The 10,597-nt window shown below is 43.9% G+C and overlaps 1 protein-coding gene across 3 annotated transcripts; it reads right to left on the bottom strand.

The window, feature by feature from the left end:
* Positions 1-788: 788 nt before the first annotated feature.
* On the bottom strand, positions 789-10,290 carry SLC25A29 (solute carrier family 25 member 29). 3 transcript variants are annotated; one of them, XM_064423394.1, is made up of 5 exons: positions 10,004-10,289; positions 8,395-8,438; positions 6,362-6,396; positions 3,775-3,858; positions 789-3,153 (listed from the first exon to the last, which is right to left on the bottom strand). In XM_064423394.1, the coding sequence occupies exon 5, from the start codon at positions 3,118-3,120 to the stop codon at positions 2,410-2,412; it is 711 nt and encodes a 236-aa protein (XP_064279464.1). In that variant the 5' UTR covers positions 3,121-3,153; positions 3,775-3,858; positions 6,362-6,396; positions 8,395-8,438; positions 10,004-10,289; the 3' UTR covers positions 789-2,409. The 3 variants fall into 3 exon arrangements, with proteins under 3 accessions (XP_064279464.1, XP_064279462.1, XP_064279463.1); XM_064423392.1 differs by lacking the exon at positions 6,362-6,396 and having other exon boundaries at positions 10,004-10,290; XM_064423393.1 differs by having other exon boundaries at positions 6,362-8,438.
* Positions 10,291-10,597: the final 307 nt, after the last annotated feature.

The raw sequence follows: 10,597 nt of genomic DNA, 5'->3' as shown, positions 1-10,597 counted from the left end.
CCCTGGCCATGGTCAGGTGGAGAGGTGGTGGCCTTGCTGTTTTCTGAGCCAGGAAACTGATGCTTGACAGGGTTTGGTGTCAGCCACGTGTATCTGCCCTTTCAGATGAATTAGTGGAGCCAGTACCTGAAATAACCTCTGAAGAGGAGGACATGAACCCACTGGAGTGTGTCCAGAGGAGGGACGCAAAGATCAGACGGCTGGAGAGGAGAAGGCTCTGGGGACACTTTCCAGTACCTAAAGGGGACTTACAGGGAATGGGGAGAAGGACTTTTTACAAGGGTGTGGAGTAATAAGGGGTAACAGTTTCAAACTGAGAGTAGATGGAGATTAGGTATTGGGAAAGATTCTTTACTGTGAGAGTGGTGAGGTGCTGGAACACGTTGCCCAGAGAAGTTATGGACATCTGGTTCCTGATTTGGATGTGACCCTGCAGGGACCCAAGACTTGTCTTCCCCAGTTGTGCAGCCTTGGTGCTGATCAGCACAGATTAAAGCAAATAAATGCAGAAGAGGAAGTGCCTAGGCATAGGGGCAGCTCTTTGGCTCTGAAAGCAGGATTGTTCTTTCAGAAGAGGAAAGGTCAGTTTAAAGAGGTGAGGTCAGGCACTTCCTTTCTTTGGTGGAGCCTAAGCCAGAGCAAGGCCCTGCCCTTCCCAGTGGTACACACAAGGCAGATACAGAACAAGTTTTCCCTGGCGAAAAACAGAAACCCCATCCTCATGCAAGCTTAACTGAACACAAAGAAGCATCTGAGTAAAACAAAAAAAAAAAAAAAAACCCACCAAATTTCAAACAATCAAAGGGAAAATTTAAAAAAAAATTTATTCCCTCAATATATATACAAGGATTGACATACTCCTGTACAAAGGTGTAAATGGTCTTTGCTGTGATTTGTTGTGCATATGCAGCTTAGTAGACAGATTTAACATTCAATTTGAATCTCAGTGCAAGTAGGCACTAAAACATCCACCATACCTTCAAGGTATAAAAAGACATACCAATTTTACAGGTTTCTCCAGCATATTTTGTTACAGTGCAAAATGCTATGAAATAACGCTTCTTTAGAAAATTCATAGATATATTAAACACATATTGCACTTGTCCCAACCAAAAGTGTAACAAGTTGTACTTAATGAACTAGTTTGATATGTTTTAAAACATCGCTCACACACACATAGTCCTCCCTCCTGGCTCTTTGTGCCAAATGTGTGTAGCTTTTAGCTCAAATCTTAAATAACTGTTCATAGCTCTTTGGCTAATTCAACTCTTCTTCAACAGACTGGTAACAAAAACACAGCAGATTAACGTAACAAGAAAATTCTCTAAAACCCTTTCCAGTCTTCTTTCCAGTAGCACTGTAACTAAATACATAAAATCAGTATTGTTTAAATTCATAATGCAAGTGTATTGAACAGCAACCATTTTGGACACTTACACCCCTTTTTTCTGGAAAGGTATGAAACCTCCAGTCCTAAATATGTATGTATTTCTAAGATACTTCAAGCTGCTAAGCTAACATTGCACTCACAAACATTTTGTGCAATACCACAGGCAGGACTTTGACTTCTGTACATCACTGGCTGCTATGGAGCATGTTGGGAGAAGTGGTGCAAAGTTGCATTAACTTCAGAGAACAAAGTCCACTGGACTGAACTACTCAATGCAGTCTGTGCACCCACCAAATGAGAAAGAGGTAAGGGCAAACAACACCAGTCCTACTAGATTTGAGTTTCCCTAAATCCTTACAAGCCTTGAGATTTAAAGAACAAGTGCATTTGAGTGCAGATGCTAACTTTGTGCTTAAGATATTTATTCAAAGCTGAAAGGTCAGGGAGTAACTTAGGTACAAATTCTTTTGTTTTTTACAAATCAGTATGAACAAAGTTGCTACTAAAACCATTGACATATAAAAGCAAAGGGAAACTAAAACACAGGACTAGCTGAATGCTAGTCCATACCTTTACAGTTCAGGGTTACCTGAAAAATGCCTCCACCACTAAACTTCTTCCCCCTTCTTCACCTTAGAGGAGTACACTTACTCCTGTCACATTCAAAATGAGTATTTCTTTCATGAAAACATTTCTGCATTCAACTCAACTCCGTCATTCAGAACCTGAGTGAAAGAAAACTCGATTTCTGGTGCTAGAACACTCTCCAGAGCCTTTTCTGGAGCCACAACAGCAACTTTCTAAAGGCAGGTCCCCCTCTAACTTGAATACTACTAGATGTGGACTCCTGAATAAGGCAAGATGCTGTTTATACAAGTAGTGAGATGAAATCCTAATTGGATACATTTAGGAATTCTTTATACAGATAGCATAAATCTACACTACCTGTGTGGGTCAAGTGTTCAAGTTTCACAAAACCCAACCAGCTGGGCTTTGGAAGAGGAGAACAAAGAGAAGGTTCACAAACTGGAAGGCTGATGGATTACCGGACCCGGCTCGCATTCGGGAAGGTTGTCTTCTGACTTCATGTACATTAGGAACACGGTGACAGTAGCAAAGGTAGCTGCATTGACAGGAAAAGCACGGAGAAGGGTGGAAGTGAGACCTCTGGTGAACACCCTCCAGCCTTCCTCCCGGTAGCTCTTGCGGACACAGTCCAGGATGCCGCTGTACTGCGTGACGCCCCCGACGCCGTCGGCCTGAAGCCGCGATTTGATCACATCCATGGGATAGGTGGAGAGCCACGAGACGATGCCCGACATCCCTCCAGAAAACAGCAGCTTGGGAATAACGTAACTGTCTTCAGCTTCACAGCCTAAATACCGAGTCATGCAGTCATAGGTCAGGAAGTAGAAGCCAAAGCTCGGAGTTTCTCTTATGAAGGTAGAGACCATGCCCCTGTTGATGCCCCTCAGCCCTTCCTTTTGATAGATTTTGATCAAACAGTCCAGAGAATTTTTGTAGTTCTTCGTTTTTAGTTTATATTCTCCTGTTCCTTGAAGCTGCATCCTTGTCTTTGCCAGCTCCATGGGACAGCAGATGATGCACTGGATGGCTCCTGCTGCTGACCCTGCAAGGAACTGGTTGAGAGGAGTGTCTTTGCCCAGGGCACGAAGGGTGTTTCCTTGCACACCGAACACCAGTGCGTTAATGAACGTCAGTCCCATCATTGGTGACCCAATACCTTTATAGAGTCCAAAAGCCTAATGGAAGAAGGGAGGAAAAACCCTTTTTAGCAGTGGTGTGGATAGCCTCCTCAAACTGCAGAGCACAGCCTTTCTAGCTCTCCCTTGTACCCCATCAGAACCACCTTGTTTTGTAATAAGAATTTAATCTTTGCCCAGGACACAAACATCTAAGCAATTTAGCAGTACAAAAATATAGTTGAAGACATTCAGAAAATAATCTTGCTCCACCCAGACATAAGTTTTCTGGCAAATTTTATACCTTTTCTTTTTAAGTAGCTTACTTAAAGCCTAAAGCCAGCTTTTTAACAATGGTCCTAAAGTTTCAGGAGTAGCAAAAACACTTCACCAATTTCTGCACTCATTGCTTAGATTCTCAGAAAACTAGTTATTTAAATAACTTCTTATTTAAAAAGTTAGTCTCAAAATACCATCTTCTGACTTAGTGATCTTCTTCCCAAAGTTTCTGACAAAGTTCTGACTACAATATCTGCCCTGCAGTGAGTGGAGATTCAGAGCATGCTTTATCTCTTGATCTTCAACATTTGTCAGCTTTGTTTTTAACAGCTTTCCCACCCTCCTGAGCCAAAATACACAAAGATTAAAAAAAAATACACAAAGCAATAATTTTGTACTTACAGATTCTTGCTTTATGATGGACTGAAAGCAATGGAAAGTCCCACGGTAGAGAGGTTTCTCTACATTTTGAACTTGCAGACGAACCTATAAAAAGTTGTGTGAGATACCAATTTGTACATCAGGAAGAGCCTAAAGGGTAAGCTACTGTCTTGTACCTATGTGAAGATTTTCTATAGCAATGCATATGCAAGAGCATGGGCTGGACACTGGAATGCCATGTGTGGCACAATAATTTGAAAAATTTTGTGTGTTTTGAATTAAGTTGGGGGGTGAAAAGATGAGGGGAAGAGGATCATTAACTTCCTGTAACTATTAGCAAACCAATTAGTGGAAGGGTACATTGACATCTAGAATTTCAAACAGATGCTTTCCAGTACAGGCTACAATAGGGACTTTCTTTAGCTGCCAAGAATAGCAGCTATTCTCACTAAGGAATACCTGTGCAAACCTGAGACAATTTAATTAAAAAAACTATTTGCAAGTCAAGCATGAGATTAGAATAATTTTAAAGGGATGGAAACTTTCTACAATACCCATAGTGTTTCTAAATGCCAGATTGGGGCCCATTCATTGACATCTGATTTTTTTTTTCCAGAGGGTAGCTGGGCAGTGACTCTTAAGATGTCTGTCTTTGCATAAGGGAAGGACTAAAAAGCCATTTGTCCTTTTAAATTTTAGTCTATTTTAGTTTTTTAGCCTGCTGAATGCAAGCAATTGGTGAGGGTATAGCTGCTTCAAGCCTTTAGATGTTAGCAATCAATTAACCTTTCCAAAACTGAAACAATATGTTCTGCTGGAGAGATAAATGGTATTGTAGCTGTTTGTCTTAGGAGATCCCTTGTCTGGATGCTTTTTAACCTAAAATGGAAAATTTCACTTCTGTTTTTTCATGCTTATTTGCCCTCAGCACACTTTAAAAGAGTCTCAGTTCTACCTAGCTCAGGCAAAGCTCTACACTCAGCAATGAACTTAGTTGATTTTACTGGATTGATGAAGTTATAAATCTGTGTTTGATCTCCTGCATGGAGGGCTGCAATGATCTTCATAAAAGAAGCTTATCACCCATGTAATGCTGCTGCAGGCAGCAAACTCCAGGCCAAAAAACTTCAGTCTCTCAGAGCCAAAGAAAAAAATTTACATCTATGTAAAGATTCCTGAACTTATTTTTTTCATGGTTGCCTAAAGTAATAAAAACCACCACCACAGCAATGAAAGACCAGTCATCTGTGTGTCTAGAAAACAATTTATGGAGGTGGTTTGTCAGAATCCTATATTCAGGTTAACTTCCTTCAAAGCAAAAAGAAATTGACAGTTTTAGTGGTTTTCCTCCAACATGTTATTCTACGCTTTGTAAATCAGAACTTTAGTTTTCATTGTTGTTTCAGTATGTACATTAGTGTATGCTAGCCATGGTGGGAGGCTGAGATCACCTTGGGTCTTGCAACATCTCAGCATTAAAAGCAGGCTTACAGTAGGATTCAAAGAAAATAATTCCTCTGTCACTTCAAGTGACTTTTGGGGGTAGAGAGACTGTCAAAACTGTTAAAGAAGCAGGTCCACAAGCAAAGGCAAATCTTAACAAGCTGTCACAATTGCACAAACAAAGGTTTTACTCCACGTAGAATTTACTGTTACTGTTTCAAACCTTGTCTGTGACTTCCACACATTAAGGGCTTTGGAGCTTAGAAACCCTCTTACTTTATCTTTTCTGCTTGTGTTCAATAGTTTAGAATTAGCCATATCTGTGGGCTGAATTTCCTAGTGGTATACAGCTCCCTCTACTTTTGTCTAAATAATTTATGAAATATTAACCAATTAAGCTTTACTGTAGGGTAGAATATTTGGAGCATTGACTCCTCAGGTCTAAGAATTAAAATTCTCTTTCTCTTGAGCACAGTGCTGGTCACACAGGGGTACCCACATCAGCAGACTGCCACAGCAATGAGTGCACCTGAAACTTGCATTTTCATGCATATTAATGGCATATTCAGTAAGCTCTTTAGTGTGTACAACTATAGGAAAGATGAATCATGTGCAAAGTTCATCCACCTGCTCCCTTCATTGCCCAGTATTCTAGCTTCCTTCTTATGGGAAAACATTGTTACTAACATTTTAGGTCCAGTAAGAACACACAGTAATTTCACATCACTAAAGACTTGCATAAAGGCACTCAAGACTAAATAAAGAAACCCAAAGCACTACATCAAAACAGTCCAAGCATTTAATAATGTGGGAAATCAGTGACTTCAAAAGTATTTGAGCAATGAAAACATCATCCAGGAATATGTAGTGGCTAAGACCTCAAGAGCAGTGTGCCTGAGATTTGGTTTTAGAGGCACTGTGCGTGGGAGGGTATACAGCCAGAGATGCATAGCAGAAAGAGGGTTCAGAATAAAACTACATTTAAAAAAAAAGGGATATTTAAACCCCGCTCCCTCCATGCCATAGCTGTAGAAGAGGGACACATCAGTTTAAAATTAAAAAGGGAAAAAGCTTCATAAGTCTTTCAGTTCTTTACTTGAACTAATACATTTGGGAATAAATTAAGACTGAGAGAAACAGAAGTGTTCACCTGGGCTATACTTACTAGGTAACTCTCCCGTGATGAGGCTTATCTGTCATCTACAACAAAGTAACACTTTTGCTGTTAATGAAGACAGCCCCTAGCTCAGAAAGTAAAGGCAGTTAAAAGCAAAAAAGCAATTTTATACATTACATCAACAAACCAGGGATAAAGAGTTTGCCAGTTCTGAGATCAGCTCAGCTGCAGGTTTTGCAGGGTGACTTCACCAGCTTAAGGTCTCCCTGTGTGTCCCACCATCCCCCTCCCAGCTCTGTGAAACACGAGCACCAGCCAAAAAAAACCAAAAGAGCTTAAATGCCAAGGCAGACTTAAAACTTTGGCTTATCTAAGCAGACCTTTCCCATTGTTCAGTTATATTAAAAATGCACAGTCTAAGGTGACTACCAGCTAGCCCTTTAAACACTGCAGAACAATAAAAAGTTAAGAATTAACACATATACATACACAAGTTATGCAATGTTTTTTTTTTTTTCCTTAAAGGGTGGTTAGTTTTTCCACATACACTGGTGGCTATGCCAGCTAATAATACAAACATTAGTATTTGTTTTAACAAAATAGAGATAAACATGTACAATACCTTCTAAAGGATATGAAAATATAATGTGTCACACTGGATTTCAAAAAACATTTAGAAAGAAATTATTTGCTCTATTGTGAATTGAGATGCTTTTTTCCCAGGCTGATACATCTATTTTGCAATGATACATCTGCTGAAACCAGCATGGGAGCTTCAGTTTTTACAGTTAAATGTTCAGCTTCATGCAACAGAAGCTGTTCCAGTTAAAAAAAAAAAACCAAAAAACAAAAAACAAACAAACCACCAACTAAAACCCAAACATGGTTACCTTTAGTCTAAGCATAGAATTTTAGCACTTTTACTGGATTCAATGAAATGACTGATCACCTTCAGTTAAGCATGAAAAACTTGGCAGGACGGGAGATAAAAAGAGAGCTGGCCCTGTACCACCATAATAAAAATTGTGCAAGTCTGGATGATGCTATGCCTGAAAATATATTCTAGAATTCAGCTGAATTATTTAACTGTCAAATGTACCACATTCTGAGCAACAGAAAGACAGATTTTACTGTTTTATCAGCTTGCACTGCAAGCTTGCAAGGAGGATCAATATCCACTAACTCAGGAATTCTGTAGTGAATTAACCATGTGCTGGGATACAGAATGTGGTGGGGTCACACTATCAGCCCTCAGCTTTTGCATATCTAAATTCAGCAAGGTAAAGGTATTCCAAATATAGATCTACTACGTGGCATGCTGTCTGCTGCAGTCAAGTGACCTGATGTATTACTTTAGCAGGGAATGCACTGATATCCCTTCCATTCTGCAGTGCAAGATTTGGGATAAGGCTGCCAAAAGATGACTCTAATTGTCATTCTGTTCTGAAAAATGGGCTTGGACTTCTGAGAGCCCTGGCTGGGGACCCTCCAGGAGCTCTCAAATCCTGTGTTTATAGTAGCTGAAGTCTATGTAACACACACAACTAGCCATCAGGAAACCAATTTTAAGTTGGAAAGATATAAAAATATATAATAATACTTGGAGGAAACAGCCTCCAGACAAGCTCCATACTGTGGATTTTTATTGATTTCCACCTATGCTACAAATTAAAGAGTAATAGCAGAGCTTGAGGGGAAAACAAAACACCAATTTCCAACAGTCTAACAAAGTGGGTTTGAGTTACAAATGCAGGGAGAGGCAGTTTCAGCAGTTAGTGTTGAACAGCTGCAGAGAAGCAAGCTTAGAACAAAATTTAGTTCAATGCAAAGTTGTATTTCCAAATACCACATTGTTACTGTACTGAACTTGCAGTTTAAGGCCAAGGTTTATGTTACTAAGTTTTCACTTTTGAAGAGCTGGAGACTGAAGAATCTAAAGCAGTATTTGTGGAGGCTTGCTCCAAGCTTTCCCACACAGATTTACACTCCCACAGTGTCTGGGGATTTTTTTCTTCCTCCCCCACTGCTTGGAGAAACTAAGTTTTCTACTTAGAGGTGAATATATTTCATAATCAACCCACCTTAACAGTGTCAAAGGGGTGTCCCACCAGCACACCAGCAGCACCTGAAATGCAATAAATGCCACGGTTATTACTCTGCAGCTCCTTCCTGGGTCTGGGGCTGCAGTAGCCCAAGCAGGACCACCAGCCTGAGGTGTGAGTGCACACCATGGTTGGCAAACCAGCTAAAGAGCATCCTACCAAGTCAGGAGATAGGAGATCTACAATTTAGAACCCCCAGGCCAGTACCAGGTGCCTTTATGCTTCCCAGGAAGGCTCTGAGCCCCAGGCAGGGGTTGGGCTGTGTGACTACAGACCGTGCCACACCATATGGAATGTGCAGCCATGACTCCTGGCCTCAGCTCAAGGCAAATCCAGCGGGCAGAAAATGCAGGTTTCCTCTAAAACACAATATTTCATGTACATACAGCTCTGTGCAGGCACAGAAAACACGTGAACATCTCTGAAGGCAGCAGAGCATTAATGCTCTCTGCCTACAGCCTTTCCAGGCATGGCAGCAGCACCTGCAGAGGGATCGCATATTACTGAAAACCTTTGCTTCATTCTAGCATCAAAGGACATTTTAGAAGCCACATGCAGGCCTGTTAGTTACACCAGTCTGAACACGGGGTTTTGCACACACAGGCCGGAGCAGTGAATGCCCTGGCCCTGCAGGGTGACCCAGCCATCCCCAGTGACCGCTGGCACCGTCCGCGCTCCTTCCCACGTCCCTGGAGCGGAGCTGCCCTCCCTGTCCCGGGCAGCAGCACAGGGCCTGCCCCTGGATGCTGCAGCCCCGCTTGTTTAAGGCCAGCACGGCAGCAACACGGGCCAAGAGAGACAAACAGCAATGTGCACCGTGCTCGGCACGGAAAGGCCAGCGGGGGCCGATCCCGGGGGAACCCTGGCAGGGCAAGGAGCACCAGGATGAAATCAGAGAGACGCTGGAAAAAGGAATTTTAAACCATGTTTGCCAGGTTGGCGAGAAAAAGAGCAATGGCAAATGCCCGAAAAGACGCGAGAATAAGTCTCCTGAGCACAATTCAATAACTGCTAAATACAGCAGGGGCAGGCAGGCCGGCCGCAGCCGCGCGGGGACGCGCAGGACGCGTGCCCGTGATCGCCCCTCTCCCTCTTAAAGCTGCCCGGGGTCGCTGTGCTCAGCTCGGGGTTCCCGACCTTCCCGCTGTCCCTGTGCTCGCCCAGGCCCCCATCCCATCCCTGCCCCCATCCCCCGCTCCTCCCAGCCCCTCGGGCACGGCCGCGGAGGGCTCGGAGCGCACCCCGAGAGCTTCCCCGCCCGGCTCGGCCCGGCTCGGCTCGGCCCGGCACCATCCTCCGCTCCCAAAATAACAGCGCCGGCCCAGCCCTGCCCGCCGACCTGCCGGCTCTTCTTCCGCATTTTAAAAGCGTTTTGCTCTTTCCCCTTCTACGCCTCTTCTCCATTTCCTACCTTCTTACGTTTCTCCCCTTTTCCTTTTTTAGCTATTTTTCTGCTTGTTTTTTTTTTTTTTTTTTATTTTTTTATTTTTTACTATTCTTTTCCTCTCACCCCCCTCTCCCTCTCTTTCCTTTCCCTCTTTCCTCCCCCTTCCCCACCATATTTTAACGATTATTTTTTTCCGCTCACCGCCCACGCATCCCGCCAGGAAATCCAGAGCCATGCCGGCACCGCGGGCCCTGCGCGCCGCCGCTCCGCGCTCTGCGGGCGCGCAGCCCCCGCCCGGCCCTTTCTACCCGAGCGAGGGGCCGGGCCGCGCCTCCGGGGCGGGGGCCGAGGGACAACTCCCCCCAGGCCGCCCCCAGCACTGGCGGCAGCGCGGGGGCGGCTCCCGGCGAGGGGCGTGATGGAGATGCCGGCGCCGGGAATGCCGAGGTACCTCCGGCACCTCCCTTTCCCCCCCGCCTTCAACCTGTCACTTCTTTCTCTGCTACGGCTGCGTAATGAACCAGAAGGAAAGGCTGGGAAAAAAAAAAAAATAAAAAATTGGGAGGCTGGGGAGGTGGTGGTTGGAGGGTGGAGGGGGTAGAGCTTCCCTCTTGTGGAGCATCAGTAGCTCCTCAGCTGTTTTGGGTGCCCGGGGAGGCTGTCCTGGGGACCTTGCTTCCTGGGAGGGCCATCCCTGGATGCTTGTGGCTGGAAAGCCAGAGGAGCCGATAGCATGAGGCCTTTGGAGAGCGTGTCTCCTTTTAACAGGGGTAAAATGCCTGCCAGACTTCTTAC

The sequence above is a fragment of the Passer domesticus genome, chromosome 6, assembly GCF_036417665.1.
Source record: "Passer domesticus isolate bPasDom1 chromosome 6, bPasDom1.hap1, whole genome shotgun sequence".
NCBI lineage: Eukaryota > Metazoa > Chordata > Aves > Passeriformes > Passeridae > Passer > Passer domesticus.
Note: the sequence above shows the minus strand (reverse complement) of the source record. Positions and strands in the feature narration are given on the sequence as shown.